The sequence below is a fragment of the Hippichthys cyanospilos genome, chromosome 16 (genome assembly GCF_059441005.1).
Source record: "Hippichthys cyanospilos isolate Australia breed blue-spotted pipefish chromosome 16, RoL_Hcya_1.0, whole genome shotgun sequence".
Classification (NCBI taxonomy): domain Eukaryota; kingdom Metazoa; phylum Chordata; class Actinopteri; order Syngnathiformes; family Syngnathidae; genus Hippichthys; species Hippichthys cyanospilos.
Genome location: NC_142384.1, coordinates 10,466,539 through 10,485,179, shown reverse-complemented (window position 1 = coordinate 10,485,179; position 18,641 = coordinate 10,466,539). Strand labels below are relative to the sequence as shown.

At 39.5% G+C, this 18,641-nt stretch overlaps 1 protein-coding gene across 1 annotated transcript; it reads right to left on the bottom strand.

Annotated features, from left to right (window-relative positions):
* Positions 1 to 11,433: 11,433 nt before the first annotated feature.
* Positions 11,434 to 12,433, bottom strand: rprml (reprimo-like). The gene has a single exon (XM_088437433.1). It carries the CDS (start codon positions 12,233 to 12,235, stop codon positions 11,876 to 11,878), a length of 360 nt encoding a protein of 119 aa, XP_088293559.1. The 5' UTR covers positions 12,236 to 12,433; the 3' UTR covers positions 11,434 to 11,875.
* Positions 12,434 to 18,641: the final 6,208 nt, after the last annotated feature.

Here is an 18,641-nt window from a genome sequence, read left to right as displayed (position 1 = left end):
CTTCAGGGGCTACTTTTATGAGCATTTTTTTGCTTAAGCAAATATAATATGCTTTTTAATACACGTAATAGTCGCAGTAAAAACATGGTTTTATTTCCAAATTAAGAGCAAATTAATTTGAAATTGAAGTAATTTATTGCCAAATTGTTATCTTGACTTTTCCCCCAAAAATTGTGCATTTATTTTGATTATTTTGAATTTATTTTTGATTAATTTATTTGTATGGCATAATTTTCCCACAGACAAGTCAGAAATAAATCATGATCTACCTTTTTGGAGGTGCTGAATGAAAATGCTACAAATCTACCTCTAACATGTACTAAATCAGACACGAATGGTACAGTACTTTGTTTTAATTCTTTTTTTTAAATCATTGAAACCACTAAATTATATGGACGTAACGCTGCCAGCTTTTCCTAATAAGTTTACGGTGTGTGTAAACAACAGTAGTTGTACTTTAGGTCTTTACATTGCTGCTCTCTACTGGTCGATTGAGGTAATGCACAGTGGAGCTTGTCATCAACACTATAATGTTCATTTGTAAATTTTCACACACACACACACACACACACACATATATATATATATATATATATATATATATGATGTAAAAAACTGTTAGGATCTATTAAAATCTTTTAAAACTCACCGTGTATTTATGTGCATCAGTCTGTAATCAATCAATCAAGATTATTTTAAGTCATTTTTTGGCTTTCATTAGGTAAATCAGTAATGGCCTTCTTCTTTAATATAACATTTACTCCTATCGCATCTAATGAGCAGCTGCATTCGCACGTCTACGTCATTCCCATCGTCATGTCCTCAATCAGGCCTCTTGTTATCGCATCCACCTTCATTATCGCCATTGTCAAAAAGGTGGCGGTGACATCACAGGAAGGCGACGCTGTTAATTGGCCATCGGGTGCCTGCGTGGGTTTCCTGATCCCGTGGGATTCATCTTTTTCTTTTTGTCAGGAAATGCATGTCGTGCTATGCAATTTTTGTCTGTGTGTGTGTGTTATATTACAGTACAAGAAGTTCCATTAACATTTACTTCCTGTGGCAAAACTTTTTCACATTACAAAACAGACTTTTTAGTGTGAAGTGACGAAAGTATTTTCTCTAAATGTCTCAAACGGCCTCCTCCAGCTCCATTAAAATAATAATGAAACTTTCACTCTTAGACATATTTCTTACATTGCCACAAGAAGTCTATAAATAACAAAACATTTGCAGGTAATGACGGGTGACGGTAGGCCAGTGTGATATGAGGAGGGGTTTTTTTTTTTGCTTTTCCTCCCCAGTTTATGTGCGGTGACAGTCGGCCGTCGCCTCCTTGACATGACCACTGGGACTAATGGGGGGTTTGTGGGTGGGTGGGGGGTGGTGGTGAGGGGTTGCGGCATAGCGAGAAGTCAACGTGGGCGCTGATGCCGAGGAAGAGATGGGCCTATAATGAGGCTGCACGCCTGCAGGCTCTGTGGCTCCGAATAAAATCTTTGCTACCTATACTGGAGAGAAGGATACACTTTGTAGAGGAGGGGGGGGTTGTTATCTTCTTGTCACAAAGCCCAATTCTGCAAGAGACAGGACACCGTGTAAAACTCAGACAGCAATGATTTGCTATCACTCCTTGGCGGAAGACGAGACAGGAAGTTCTCAATTCCGCAGGCGGGCGAAATTGCATTCTGCTGTTCGGGCTAGGTTAAAAGATGTGAGACACTCCAAATTTTGCAACGTGATGAAGATGATGAGATCAAAAAGAGAAAAGTTGCCTTAAATGACTGCTTCTCTATTTTTTTATTTTGCAAAGCACTGCCCCACGAAAGAAAAAAAATTGTGCCCCCCCCCCCCACTCACTGCAGTGATTCATATATATATAAATAAATGAAATATCTGAAGTTATTTCAAGATTGAACATTAATTCTACTCTCATATAAGAACCCTATTTACATACATACATACACACACAGTATCCTCCTGTGACCCAGGCTTTTTTTTTTTTTGGTCCAATGTTCATGTTGTCTCAGTAAGATAATAGTTCGTTGCAACCCAACCAAACATTAGACATCATTGAAAAAAATAGGATGTCGTCCACTGATCATGCAATGACTTAAAGGGACACTGTGTAAAATATAGTTGTTTTTAATTAAAAATGAATAAATGATCAATTTCAAAAACGTGCAAATAAATGTGTTCTTAATGACCAACAGTATGTTTTAAAATATAATTGGAGGTCTAGTTATTAAATTATTTTTCATGGGGGGGTGGCACTCCACCGGAGGCTGCCATGTTTGTTATCGCTACGGACAATGGTAAATGCAGCACCTCCTGGTGTCGGTAATGAAAAACGGTCTAAATCCTACACGTTGTCCCTACAAACAAATGTCCACTGCAGTGGACAAAAATAGACTGCTTATAAGGTGAATATACCAAATTAAACTCTGTTTAATTATTGCATATAAAAGCATAAATAAAAGTGAGGGAAAACACTTTTTTTTTTCTTTTTTAAGATTAAACACTATGCCTAAAAGATAACTATAGCTAACTGTACTTCAACAGTCATTCTTCTGCTCACCACTAGAGGGCTCTTTCTACCACTCGCTCTGCCCCCCTTGTGCACAGCACTCACTTTCCTGCCACACCCATTGTTTACAAACATTACCAAATGGTCTAATTACAAAATGGTCTAATAATATCGACCGAGATGGTGCTTTGTAATTGTAGCCCATCTGCTGGGGTACAGAGGTGTGCAAAGGTGATAAAAAAAAAAAAAAAATACGCTCACAAAAGCCACCGTCTGCAATATGCATATGCATCACACACATGCACCCACGCAACACTCGCCCACGCACTCAACGAATTCACACTCGCCAAACAACCAATAACACACACACACACACACGCGCGACTAAGACCCTGATGAGTCTCTTTTGTTAAATTTCTTTTTACGTTAATTTTATGTTCCTTAATTTGTCTGCTTCAAAAAGCAATCAGAGCTCACCAGCAGCGCTTCCACATTTATTTTTAACGTTAACCACCACCAAGTGACAGTAGCCTGCTTGGTGCGTTACTATAGCAACCAGTGGACGGAACATCCCCTAAGAATTTTGTTTAAAAAAAGGTTTAATAAAGGAGTCTAATTAGGCCAGAATACTTGAGTTTTCTTTTTTTTGGCGCACTTCCTATTTGTCTGCTAGAGTTGTGTTAACATGAAAACTAATGACAAACTCACTGAAATTATTACATTATTGAAATGTTGTTGGAGTGTAGAACGATCATCGCTCCTGCCACTTTGTGATGCTTAATTCATTGACAATGATCCATTCATTTATTGTTGCAGATATGAAATTCTAATTTTGGTTCAAATATTTGCTTCATACACTTTTTAACATGTTTAGCATAAGTTGTTTTGCGAGTAAATTGCATTTTTGCAAACAAAATTAATCATTCTGATGCTGAATGGACTTTTGCAAGAAATGTGATATGTTTAGATGACATTTGTTTCCATGTGTGTGTGCATGTTTCCTCCAAATGTAACATGGCTAACAATACTTGTATAATAGACAGCTCCAACTCAGGAGCTCTACTATGGCAGGCGACGCTAATTAGTGTTTTGTTTACATTCCCTACACTGAGGCTTAATCCCCCCCCCCCCCCAAAGGAAGAGGGCTGCATCACATTTTTGGCCCCGCAATTAAAATGCTGATATCTGGATGGATGGTAGCTCAGATGTGTGTGAGCGTGCAAGTTTATTTGTGTGTAAGTGCGCGTTGAGTGTATCGATAATATTTGATCAACGTGATCAGTATTTGTTCAGTGATGTACCCTCCTGCAAAATGTTTATTCAGCAAAGTACCCCTAATTAGCGAAAAAAAACAAAAAACATACAAACTTAAAACATAGCCTCTGACAAAAACAGAATTGACTTTAGCCAACATTAGCGTCGTAGCTAGATAGCGGTTAGCATGGTTATGAAGGAGTGTAACATAATCTCGTTACATCAAAACTGAGATTGTTTAAGGTGACCTAAGGTAGTTTATGGTTGACTAATGTACTTTATGATGGTCTAACACAATTGTAGCCTGCCTGACTTAATTTAGCTAAAACAGCAGTGACTTTAGCCAACATTAGCAACAAAGCTAGATAGCGGTTAGCATGGTTACAAAGGACTGAAACATAACCTGTTGAGGTTATTTAAGGTCACATAAGGTAGTTTGTGACTGACAAAAGGCTGTAATGGATGAATGACGTTTCAATTCATATTAATGTGCAAAGATGATTTGCTGTTTGTTAAAAAACATGATTATGGAATGAATTAAACTAATGACTAATCTTTCTGTCTAAAAACATGTACAGTATAGAAACAGGAGGCTGCTGAGCTGTGAATATTGACATTTCTCTGTAATATTTTATGGCGGTCACATGCACTCGCTAATGGTCATCACGGCGGCTAAAGGTTTAGCGTATAGCATTAACCATCATTTATTCATATGAGCTGAAGGGGCGAGGAGGGGGGTGGCCATTAGTGGGATGTACTGCAAATCAAAACAAACAGGGAATTGGCGTGCAGCGACCACTACCCCCCCAAGTGCACGTGGCCGTTACGCCTTACCTTGTTGCCTTGGCAACAACAGCTACACAGGTCTCCTGTATGCAAGAAAGAAGTATTTTGAAAAGGGGAACTACTATCTTCATAATGATGGTGATGATGATGCATTGCCCATTTGCTCATGTCTAAGTCTCACAAATACAAAAATAAACATGATGGTAGAGAATGCTCGCCCATGGTAAAGTTATTTTGAAGTAAAATCAAATTTTGAAGTGTTTAAGGTGGCCTAAGATGGCCCAAAACACCAGAACTGTCTGTAGCCAATTAACACACCTCTGTGCATACCCCCCACTTTATTATTAAATAACAGTCAGTGGACTCCAATTATCTCGGATTCAGCTGTCTCTATGTGTTGGGTGCATTTTCACCATAATGAGCTCATACGTGATCCGATCTTATCAATGATTAAAGACAAGTGGCTGCTTCCATTTGAGAAGATGCACAAGGTGGTTGGAGAACGATGTATTGTTGTTTGAAGTGGTTTAAGGTCACTTAAGGTGGAGTGTGATGGATGAAGATGTATGAAGGAGGCTAGATGGACGTCATGGGTGATTTGTGGTAGTGTAAGGTGTTTGAAGATAAGTCTAATGTTGGTTTAACGTTGTTTGAGGTGGTCTCATGTTGTTTAATGTGGTTTAAGGTGGAATGAGGTGAGGTTTGTGCAGTGTTGTTTTTGGTGGTTTGCGATGGTCTCCAAGGTAGCCCTCCAAAGTGGCCCAAGGTGGTCTGTGATGGTGGTCTAAAGTGGCCTAAGGTTTCTCTAAGATGTCTTGATGATTGTATGATGTTGTGTAGGTGGACCAAGGAGGTTCATGGTGGTCTAAAGTTGTTTAAGATAGCTTCGTGTGATGTAAAGGCAGTTAAGATGTTTTTTTTTGTGGTCTCCAAGGTGTCTTAAGGAGGACATCAAAGAAGGTGGCCTAAGTTCATCCAATTGGATTAAGATGTTATCAATAGTGTTTCAAGGTAAGTCTGATGTTGTTCAAGGTAGTTCTTTGTGGTTCCAGGCTATTTAAGATGGTTGGTAATAGTCTCAGGATAAGTGGGCTAAAAGTTGAAGAATTGACTTGAGATGGATGAAATTTGTTCGGTGTTGTCTAACTTGGTTTGTATTGGTCTACAGGTAGTCCTCTAAAGTTGTTGAAAGTATCCTTTGGTGGTCCAAGGTCATTGCGGTGGTTCTTTGTTAAGGTTTCTTGAGGTGCTAGATGAAGATGGGATAAAGATCTTTAAAGTGGCTTTGGTTAGTCCATAGTGGTTTATGGTCATTATGGTGTTCCCTCAAAAAGGTGGTCATCTGACTTTGTCTAAGTTGGCTGAAGGTGTTTGTAGGTGGTATAAGACAGTCTAAAGTTGTTTAAGGTGGTTACGACTTACTCATTCAATGCCAGCCCAGTAAAAAAAATGTCTAAAACGTCGATAGCCGTCAACAGTCGTGAACGAGCTAAGGCTGTGTGCGGTGGTCTCCAAAGTGTCTTAAAGTGGTCCTCAAGTTGTTTGAGGTGGCATAGTGTGATCTAAAGTTATTTGATTTAGTTTAGGAGATGAAATAAGATGAGTGTGTTGCTCGGTGTGGTCTATGATAGTTTTTGCTGGTCTTAGGATTGCCTAAGGTGGTCTAAAATTGTTTTAGCTGGCCAAGTGGTTATCTGAGGTGGCTTAAGGTGGTTTTGCCCCTTTCTTGCCCTATGTGCATTATGGCGCACGGCCATCACACAAGTAGCCCCAAATGTTCATAAAAGCCTCATAGGAATCATTTTCTATCTTTATGCTTTGCCCTGAGGCTTTCTTCTAAATAGAGTCGGATGCTTTTTGATTTTCTCAATCGGATCATGGAAAAGGGGCTGCACTTTGGATTTATTACTTACTCTACACTGGCCCAAGGCAATCAAAATGTCATCCAAACTTCTGAGGAGAGTGCACCTCGTCCTTCTTGGTCAGCTTGCACAACACGTTGGAAGTGTTGTGTGTAACGGGGGAATGCTGACAGCCCCCCCCTTCCCCAAACACATTCTGATATCACTGTGCTGCTTTTTGGCAACAGGCAGCACAAGCATCAGAGCGCGTACAAGAAGGAACAGGACTGAATGTCCTTTTTCTTCCTGTCAAGGTGGAGAATTTACAATTTCTCCATTACAATACTTCACAACGGTATGTTGTAAATGAACAGTAGACTACTTTTTTATCTTTGAAAGTACAGTGTCATTAAAATATCTACTGTATACACAAGTGTAAAAATAATTTTGTTCCCTATAGGCCAAAACTGTTACCTTTTAATGGCACGATATGACAGATTGTGGTACAATATTGCATATTTATGGCAGCTTTAGAGTATTCATGGCACAGTTGAATAAATATGGAATATTGTGGTCAACTTTTGTTTTCTCGTGGTACAGTAAAACATTTTAGCCTGATACATACCGAAACGTCGCATGAGCTTTGTGATACTCATGAAACTCCTTCAGTAATTCGAGTAACCCCTGCCCACAACAAAGTAATTTGATTGTTAAAAAAACAAAAAACAAAAAAAAAACAACTAAGTTAGCCTACATTGAAGGATCTGGCACAAGTGATGCATATGGGACATATGGTGCATTCAAATGCATTCAGACATTTCAAACTTCAGAATTTATCAGTTGATTTTATAGATTTATTATGATTTGCTGTTACCTCTCGCCTAATTTACCCAGCATCAGTTGACTTTTTCTGACTTTTTTGGGAATGATGTAGTTTTGTAACACTATATAATATTTTCTGATGCAATATTTTCTTTTCCTTCCACTATAAATATTTTTGGGACATTTATATATATATATATATATATATATATATATATAAATTGCAGCCTGGGGCCATATGTGGCATGATTTTTATTTTTAATCACTTATGGGCTATCATTTGAATTTCTTTGATTGTTCAGCCCTAAAAACTACTTTGGCATGACAGACTCTTGGAATACATTTCTTTTGTGGTGCATTGTAACCCTGAGGATGAATTCTTCATATTGTTGCGTTGAAAAAGCGATTAAGATTGAGCAGGATTCACGAGACCTGCGTTTGTGTGTGTGTGTCATGGGATAACCCCTGTCAGGCTTTGGCGGCGTCTGAATACAAAGTAATTGAGATGAAAAGAAAGGCCTCACCTGCAGATAGCGTTTGAGCGGCGACCATTGTTCCCCGCCTCCTCCTTTCAACGCGACATATCCCATTAGGAGGCGTCTGAATGGGCCTGAGAAAGGCCACTCGGTCCTGAAGGGAACCGCGCTCGCACCCGGAACCAACCTTTTGTGAATCCGTCCCGCCTGTCAAAAAAAAACACAGAAGGGAATTAAAAACGGTTTTTTCTAGAAAGAAAAAAAAACACACACACACGCTTGTCATTCCGTTTGAATGCCATTGCTGCTTTAACTCTGTTCTTCTTGACATCACTTCAGAGCGGCTGCGATGTTCATTATTATACCTGCGCTAAAGGTCAGCGGTAAACCTTTTTGACAAGCAGACGTACTCACAAGCGCGGATCGTGTGTGTGGGTTTTTGTGCCGAACACTCCACGTTGCCCCTATCATAATTAAGAACAACACAGGAACCTTGGTGTCCCGTTTGCGGTCATCGGAACATAAAGAACTGTCTTTATAGTACACTAATTAATGCACTTAGATTGCGTGTGTAAGTGCGTGTGTGCCTTCTATTTCGCAAGCAAGTCCCGAACCTTACCGTCATTATTTAGACAATGTTGAACTTAAGCTATGTATATGTCTGTCTTCTTAATGCAATCAACAACTTCAATAATGAAATTATTATCAGGAGTTGTAAAGAGTGTCACGGATCAGTAAGGGGGAAAATTCTCTCAAGGACTAAGATAAATGTCGGGTATCAAAACATTCCGAGGAGAAGTTCATGACGGAGAAGCTACTTGGTTTTTTTTTCTTGAACAAAAAAAAGGGCTTTAGAAGACCACTGTCAAAACAAGTCACCGCTGTCTGTCTGTGTAGAAATATACAGCATTTTTTGTAGAGAATATTAAACTTTGTGAGATATTGTATTGTCATTTTGTGCCAAAACATGCATATTTATGTGGAAAATTCTACCACAGTTGGATTCAAAACATGGCAATTTTTGCACGTTTTCGTGCCATAAATCGTATATACCATTTTACAGTGTAATATAACAGCTTCATACAAATTATGGTATTTTTGTGATGGAAGTGTGGTAAGCACATGCACTGGACAAATCAGAGATTGCAGGTTTGATTCTGTCTCTGGCCACACTATGTGGAGGTTGCATGTTCTCCCCGTGCCTGTGTGAGTTCTCTCTGGGTACTCTGGTTTTGTCTTGATGGCATTTTGTGGCATGATGTTGTATTTTATGGCGCATTACAGCATTGAATTGCAGGATATTGCATTTTTTATTATCAAAAAGTAATGTATTGGAGACACAAAATAGCAATTTAAGGCAAAATGCGGTATTTTTGTTTCATAGCATTGTAGTTTCATGCATTTGTTTTCGGCATTTGTGTTGCATAGTGTTGGTTTGTTTCCCAATGTGGCCCATTTGTGGCATAACGACATGTTTTTGTGCATTTTTTTTTCTAGAAATTCATCTGATCCACACATTATGTTTGACTAATTTATACAGTTGTCAAACTATCAAAGATTTCTCAATTTTTCCAAATTAATTGTGAAGAATCGTAAGTATACAGTATATGGAAGCATATATGTAAGTATACAGTATATTTTTAGACTCCCAAATGAACTTCTATAGTAGATCCTTGTCATGTAAAGGCAACATGTATGTACATTATATTGTCGGATATATTTTTAGTGGCGCCGAAGTCATTCCCAGCTGCTGACATCTAATTATCGGCAGCGTTTTTATTTATTCATGCTGTTTCTCGGGGATAGCGGTGCTTGTGCGCTTTTGCCGCTCTGTTGCACCTGGGCGTGCGTACGCTGAGTGAACGCACGGGCGCATTTGCGAGGCGGCTGCCCGTCTCCTCCGTAGCACGTGTTAAAATAATCATGAGGGCAGCGCCCGGAAGGCTTTGGTGGCCAACGTCGAGCGCCATAAGGCGCCTTGTCTCGTTAAGCTAGACTCCGATGTCAACTCAGCTATGATTATTGTCGCACCTTTGGATGGAATAAAGGCGCCTCAAGTGGCCTGAGTGGTGGACACTTGAGTGGGATCAGGCTAAGTGCTGTGATGAGTGCCTACTTTTTTCCAGTTATCATATAATATACTTTCTTTTAAACACAGCATCTTCCAGAAATTAGAAACAATAGTCGTTTTGTGGCAGAATATTCTCGTATAATGTTGCAAAGCATTCCTTTGTCAATGTTTCACCATTCATGCGCCAAATTAAAACCTTCTCCTGGTAGAATATGGTGTTTTATTAGCATTGTTATGTGTTGTCATGGTCACAATGCAACTTTATGTGGCAAAATATGTAGATTCATATATATATATATATATATATATATATATATATATATATATATATATATATATATATATATATATATGGTTTATGATATTGGACATACTAAACGGTGTTTAGGTGTGATTGGGTGCGTGATTAGGTGTGCCCTGCAATTGGCTGGCAAACAGTTCAAGGTGGCCCCCGCCTACTGTCTGAAGTCAGCTGGGATGAGGCTGTAGAAAATGAATGAATGAATAGAGCTAATATGTCTCTTTTTCGAGGCAAATGTGGTGTTTTGAAGCTAAACATTAGTTTTAATTGGCAAACGTGCAGCGTATTTTCTGGTGTAGAGTTTTCGGAAATTCTATAGTTTTCTTTCCAAAGTAGTGATTCATAAAGTCATGTTTTTTAATATTGAGTTTTACTTTATATAGATAAATGGAGATTTTGTGGCACTTTGTTTCCATAGCAACAATATCACATTGCTGCATCATATACATCATTTAATACCATTTAAAATGATGTGTAATAAATGGCGAAAAAATGAGGGGATTAGAGTATATTGAATTTTGCTCAAGTAAAATTTCTAGTTTTGAGAAAAAAAAGCATTTTGGCACATTCATCTAGCAAATGTTCCCAGCAAAAAGTACCTGAGGAAAAAAGTATTGACGCAAACCTTTCAGGAAGTGTTAAATGACCACTCGAGTAAATTCTGATAGCCGTTAATGATATAATCTGAGATTTAAACACTTTATTATCTGAGGAGGGTTAATATCTCAAAATATGACTCCGGGTCATTCGATGGCAATTACAAAGAGAGCTACCTACCTTGTCTAAACGGGGAACATTGTCCATCAATCTTCTATTTTCATACACTTCGAGTACAATTTGAACTTTTTGGCTCCTGAGAAATGAAAGTCAAAACCTTACGGATGTTGTTTTTGTAGAAATCTAAAAATAGACATCTTAGCCATTTTTTGATTTCATATTTTTGTCAACTCAAAACTGATATAATTGACGTATGCCTGGTTTTGTGAAAACACTATATGCATAAACTGTTCTGCCTTGTGGCACAATAACGCATAACAATTATTCTCTGATTAAATCAGTCTTTGTGTGGCAAAATACTTTGTAACGGTAATGCCTGTGCTCAAAATGCAACTTACACCATGACAAAGGCAGCGTTTTGTGGCAATTGTTTTAATGACGTATTTCAATGTCCTTGATCACACATTCATCCATCAGAAAGACTTTAATATCATCTTGCTTTTTTTTTTTTAATCTTTAAAATCTCCTTTGGTACAAAAAAAAAAAAAACTTCATGCAGCATATTCTTTCCAAAGTGCAAAACAGACCCAGAATGACTTTTTACTCACGAGCATGCCAAACATAAGGAGCAGCAGCCATTGTGTGCTTCAAAACGTGCAACATTTGTCCCATATTTCCTTTTATTCGCGCGAATACGCAATGAAAAACATTTGTTTATGCACACACGACAGCAGTGCAAAAAAAAAAAAAAATCACAACCATGCCTTCTCGTTTCCGAAAATTCATTAAATTACAAAGGCTACAATAACGTGAGGTAACGGCTTGTAAACATTTTCGTCACTTTTTGTTCAAGTTGGCAACGTTTCGACACTTGAACGATCCACGCGGCAACAGTTGGCTGCTTTTACGCACAAAAAAACTTTACGCACAAAGGTTTGCTCCTTTGGAGCCATTTGGAAGGAGACGTGACCGTGTTGCATATCTAATCCTCTCCGAATGACTTTGGGGGGGTTGGTTTGAGGAGGGGGCAACTTCTATTAAGTTCATGCAGATAAGACCTTCGTTCCTTGGCCCCCATTTTTAAGTGAGTCCGATCATGCCGGTCTCCACGTCTTTGGACGGCCGGCGCTCTTTCACCAAGAAGTTGATCATGCTCTCGGACTTGATCATCAGGTTGCACCCCAGGAAGAAGACTCCGAAGAGCACCGTGAGCGACAGCACGCACAGGACAGCGATCTGCACCACGCGCATCACCAACAGTTTGCGCTCCTCCTGCAGGAGAACCAGCGAGCCTCCGCCGGCGCCCCCAGCCGCGCTGCCGTCGCCCGTCACCGCCTGCTCGCTGCCGTTGCCGGAGTAGGCGGCCAGCGTCCCCGCCAGGGTCCGGCTGCCGTTGAGGAGCGCGCCGTGCGTGGCCCCCAGGAAGGATGAGGCGTTCATGCCTCCGAGTTGGGCTCAAGAAAAGATCTGCAACTTGTCGTCATGGGAAGCAAACAACGGAGCGGAAGCGGAGTTCGGTCACATGGAGCAACTAAAAAAAAAAGTGCAGGAATTGTTGAGCGTCTGCGTCTTGCTGCCTTCTTTTCGTGGGTCCTCTTAAGCGTGTGCAAGGTGTAATAAGAGACTGTGCGTGTGCATGCGTGGAGTCCCCCCACCCCTCAACACGCCACCCGTCCCCCACTCCCTCCAGCGCTCCTTTTGTGCCAAGGCTTTGGTGCGTTAAAGTCATGATGCGCTCCCACCAACTTCAGGTCAGGTGCCACTCTTAAAAACACGCTAAAACATATGTATACACGTTTTTTTTAATATCTATTAAATATTACGTTTTTGCTGTGTGCTGCTGGTGTGCCATTCCCACAATAAACTCATTTGTGCATTTTAAAATTGGTTATAAGCATGGACGTATAGTATATTTCAATCATTAAAATATCTATTGTGATTGGACCCCCCCCCCCAAAAAAAAAGTCATTTTTAGATAGGCTGAGACAAAAGGGTTTAAAAAAAAAACACTTCTACAATAGTCGTGTCCAAACTAAGGTTGGGGGGGCATTACTATACTGAAATTTAGTTTAGTTTACTGTACTGGTTCAGCACTTCTCCTTAAGACAAACCAGGTCAATTTCACATTATTTGGTCAAAAACAGCATCATGAAATAAAATGCCTCTGCAGCTTTGCTGGCTTCAACACATCGTTAGCAAGCAATTGTTGACACAAAACGCATTTTGACAAATTTCAAAATTATTACATTTAAAAAAATATTTTAACACATTCAATGCCGGGGACGGATATTCACGCTTTTTAAGAGTCTGGACAATCTATACTTAAGTACATTAAGGACATTAATCTTCACATACTTAAGTAATAAATACTTGCTGCTAATAAACAATTCAATATACTATAGAAAACCTCGTGTTCGAATAATGAAAACAATTGAATCAAAAACCCATCAAAGATATTTTAACCTTAGGGACAAGTTCAACCAAGTTTTCTCTTGTAATTAACATCACAGGTGTCTTCAAAATTACAATCATTCAGTTGGGCTATTTAAGAATGAAAAGTAATTGTTTTGGAGGTATGATGTGATCAGATTTTCCACGGGGCAGAGGAAGTGAAGCAAAAATCAAGCAACTTAATATTCTACTGTTGCAAATTCCAAAATTTAAGATCTGTATCCAAACTTCGTGGATGTGATTAAATGACAAATTGGAGAAATGGATGACTTGAATGGTTAAAAAAAAAGAAAAAAAGAGCCAAGAACAATCTCCAAAGAAATTAAAGATGAACCCCAAGGTCAAGGTACTTCAGTCAGATGGTAGCATCAATCTCGTGTTGGCTTCGCAGAGGTGGAAGGTCCTAATGAAGGGGCTTCTGGCTTTAACATCGGTTGCCGTGGAAACGTCCGTCGCCCCTCGGGAGTTGTCAAACCCGCCGAGTTATCACTCAGAATTGAAGACATGCATTAATAAAGTATGATTGCGCCGTGGCAAATATTTATTGCGGTTATTGGATGGTCTTTTTTTTTCCCCCCACGATTCCCGCTGCGTCTTTGCCACGCCGCAGCTCAAAATAAGTCCAAATTTATTAAATAAAAAGAAAAATATGTTGACATATGTGTTTTATGAGTGAATTGTAAACAAGAGAAGTGCAGTTCGAGTAGACGTGAAAGGAGATCTGTGAGGAAATGTGAGCCGCTGACAGGCGAGGAGAATGATGTCTTGATATTTTTTTTCTTTAGTTGTGGTTAATAAAAGAAGAATCTTCCTCCCACTGCATGAAATGATGTTTTTGTCACGTATGGTTTTTCTATCTTTTCATAGAATAATATTCCATTTGCTGGCATTACATTGCTTTTCTTGAACAATATTCAACTTGGCATTTTTCTGGGCAAATATTACATTTTGTTGAAATACATCATAATTTATCAAGTATATATGTCACATTTTTTGTTTGTTTTCAGTTTTCATGACACCGTATGCGATTTTTTTGTGGTAAAGGAGTTTAGAATAGCATTTGCAGCAAGATATTAAATTCTCTGCCTCATTTTGTGGTTTCATGGTTCATTATATTTTTTAACAAAATGTTGCCTTTTTGTCACATTCACTTCTTTTCTTGGTAATAGAGAATTTTGCATTGCATTGTCTGGTTCATAATTTGGCATTTATCTTTAACATTGTCGGGTAAAACTATGTTTTTCAGGCAAAATATAGCTATTTAGTGGCCAAATATTCTGTTGTTGTGCAATAATGTGTTTTCATGGCAGTCATAACAATCTTTGGACAAACATTTTTGGTCAAATATATGTTATTTTTGTTGCAAAACTATCTTATTCATATTTATTGTACACCTTATTTTTGTCATATATATATATATATATATATATATATATATATATATATATATATATATATATATATATATATATATATATATATATATATATATACAAATTCACAAACTAAATTTAATCTCTCTCAAATGCATTGAAGTGAAAAAAATTAACTGGAAAATGTGAATTCAAAGTAATTCTAAGTCAAATTTTCCACATCACAAAGCTGAATGAGAAAATAAAAAGATGTGCAAAAGTGTTATCTGGGCGAATGATGCTTATCCTTGAAGAAGTAAAATTTGAACATTCTGTTTGCAAGTTTTTACTTACCAAATACTTCTATCAATATTTCTTCGTAAAGCCCATGACCAAAATACTAAGTACTGATCTACAATTGAGAAAATCTGTTTCCAAATATGTATGTGCTATAACTTTTGTGTCTAGCCATCATTTGACATGAAAAACTTGCCTTGAGAGCAATGACACACACGTTAATGTTTAAAGTCTCGCGGCAGCTGGGCGACCTTTGTGGGTTAATTCTGAAATAAATAAAGCCTCGTTGGTGTGATGATGAGTGGCTGTCATGGTAATCAGCAAAAGGCCACCGCCCTCAATTTGGGAGTCTCATGATGAGGAATCGGCTCAGAGGCTGAGCCGTGTGTACAAACACCTCAAATCTGTCTCCGGATTCACCTGCAGCTAATTAATTTTACGTATTCAAATCAACAAGGCCAAATGCTCCGTGTAACATTTTGTGATAACAAATCATTTTTAAAAACAGTGGCATCGTGTGATTTTGCGTCCGAATATAATATTCTGTGTCATAATGTTGTTTTTGTAACTTACTGAATGAAATAATCTCGTCAGTTGGCGGATTAACCTGCAGATAATTAATATGCCGCGCGCAAATCAACAAAGCCTAATTGTGCGTCTATTAACAGTCGCAGTGTGTTTATGGAAAGCGGCGCGTACTTCATGTAAATCCTCCTTTTGAGCTTCAAATTAAGCCACGCATAATTCATTAAATCCTTTTTAATGAAAATGATCCGGAACATTGAAGCTCTCCTGGACCTGTTGCTCAAACTTTGCACAATGACTCCGAACTTCATCAAGACTTTTTAGTCCGAAAGACATATTGCGGATGCATCCGGGCGCGGATGTGAGACTTGTTTCCAAGCAACAGCGGACCCGGGAGCTCGGTGACAGATGGTTGCTGAAGTTATTTTGAGACTGAATGGAGGGTTGGTGTTGAGGGGAGGGGGGTGGGGGAACTCAGGAGGCCAACGGAGGCGCTTGGGTCGACTGGAAGGGTATGGGGGTGGTGGGGTGCACTTAATGGGAGGGACTCTGAAGCCTAGCGACGCAAATTAAGCGATGATGTCCTTAGCAACGAGTTCATCACCTCACGTTGGGTCCTACAGGCAGTAGGCGGCATATGGGGCTTCTGTAAAGGCCCTAGGTCGACGTATAAGTTGTAATCATGTTTTAATCAGTGTCAGCTTGTGAATTGCAGAATGGGTTGAAACACGAGTTGGAATGTGTTATTTATATGAATTAGAAGACTTTCTGGGGCCCCAAGAATTTAGGGGCCTCTACCAACTCCCACCATACTGATCTGGGGGTGGGGAATGGGAAGACATTTTGTTTTCTTGTTGGGGCCTCCTGTAAACACTCATGGTTGACACCTAAGTTGAAATACTTTTTGGTAGGTTAAATGTCCATAGCAAGGCCCAACCCACTGATTTCAGGCGTGAGGAATTGGAAGACTTTCTACTGTTAGGGCAGCAGTAAATACCCTGCTTGCCATATAATTTGTGTTTGGTTGTTTGTTTGTTTGTCTAAATACCCCTCAGCACCCCAAAAAACGCCAACCCAACGATCTATTGGATAATTAATGGTTAGACTTTCAACTGCTGATTGTGTGGGGTACAAGTAAGTTGGGGGCCCCTGCGAGTCCCCCCTCATGGACAAATGTTGTAATATTTTTTAGATCAGTTTAACATTGGTCAGCTTCCCTCCAGCTTCAACCCGCTGATATGGGGGTAGGAAATTAGAATACTTTGTGTGGGCCCCAAGTATGTTGGGGACCCCTGTGAATTCACCTGGTTGACACATGACTTGTCTTTTTTTTTTTTTTTTTTGATTAGACAACTATCTATTAGCATTCCACCAAGTCTCAACCTGCTGATCTGGGTGACAGGGAATGGTAAGACTTTTAGTGGGCCCCACATATGTTGGGGACCCCTGTGAACCCCTTTGTTCTACACATATGTCGCAATCATTTTTTGATCATTTAAATATCTGTCAGCACCTCACCAAGCCCCAACACATTCTTATGAGTGGTAGGAAATGAGAAGACTTTCTGTGGGCCCCAAGTATGTTGAGGACCCCCCTGGTTGACACATGACTTGTTATAAAAATTTTTGATCGGCCAGATATCTGTTAGCACTTCACAAATACTCTAATCTGCTCATCATAAGCATAAGAAAAAGAAAGACCCCAAGCATGTTGGAGGCCCCTAAAAAATAAGTTATGAATATTATTTGATTGGTTAGATAAGTCAACAAGAGCACAAGATGATTATTTGGACCCCACCGAGCATGCTTTGCACCCTCAAGAATCCCCCAGGTTTTGAACGCAGTCTGTAGTAAAGGGATGTGAATTTCAAGACCTGACATGAAGCGGCGTCTTTTCCGTGTGCGCATTCCCAGCTAGGTTAGAGTTGAACGCTACTATGCACCGCCACTCTGGGGGGGGGGCGGATATCATTTCATCAGTGTCACCTCTTCTCGACCCATCCCTTCACTCCTCGCCTGTGTTCTGATTAAAGTTTCCCCTGGTATGGTAGTGATCGACTATGAGCGAAACATTTAAAGGCCTCGGCAGGGCTAAATAACACACAGAGCCAAACCCCCACACTTCCTGTTCGTACTCTACCTCCACACTCCTCAGACCCCCTCCCCCAACACTTTTCCCTCCACTTGTCTTGTTCAGTCTTAATTGGCTGCCATCTGACCCAGTCAAGCTCCTTCATTCAGGGCTGTGCTCTTCCGGAAAGGCCACTCACTCATCTGTGGGCGAGACGCCGAACAAAAGGGTGCCGATACATCCGGGACCATCAATACACACTCACACACGCACACGCACACACTGATTGGAAGCAAGCACAACTCTTATTGCTCGATTTACTCCTCTATTTCTGTCGTCTTCTTTTTTTCAAGGCGATGGTAGCTTAGCAACCATCCGGAAAGCATGAGAGGGGGGCCGAAGTGGGTTGGGCGGCAGGAATTCGATATATACAGTAGAAAGACAAGAAGTGTCCGTATGTCTGCAAAGTATGTTTAAATGTCAACCGGAAGACATTTTGCATGTTTTAATTGTGAAGGTGAATCCAACAAGTGTGAGGCAGAATTTTAAAAAGTGGTTGTTGGTAATGGACAGATTCCAGTACAGTCTGATTGGAGATGTCGCGTGTGTTTATTCCTGTCGCCACTAGGGGTAGCTCTTTCCCAACTTCCAAACGCAGTGAGCCATGCAAGTATCATTGATTAATGTGTCTTAATGTGTTCAAACAAGCCAACTGAGAGAAAAAAATATCATGCTTACTCACTTGACAAGAATGTCACGTAAATAATAAACAGGAACGAACTGAACCAAAAAAAAGAGATGTACACATTGGGTATTTAAAAGAACATAACAATTATTCCTTTAAGAAAGGTCGAATAACTTTAAAAGATGAACATGCTAACCATTAGCATTGTCGGACTTTAGAAGCTCTTAAAGCCAGTGATTCTCAGCGATATAATTGTTATGATTATTTTTTTCAGCTGAGTACCCGCTAACCACTGCAAAGTATTTAAGTAAACCATTTTTGTGTTTTTTTAATTGTTTTGTTTGAAGCTTGTATTACTTCCCACTTACACTCCCTGAATGATGCATCTAATAGTTATCGTATATCTGTGTTTATATAGACATACTATGAAATTTATTGTTTTCTGTAAAATGTTTAGTTTTGGTTT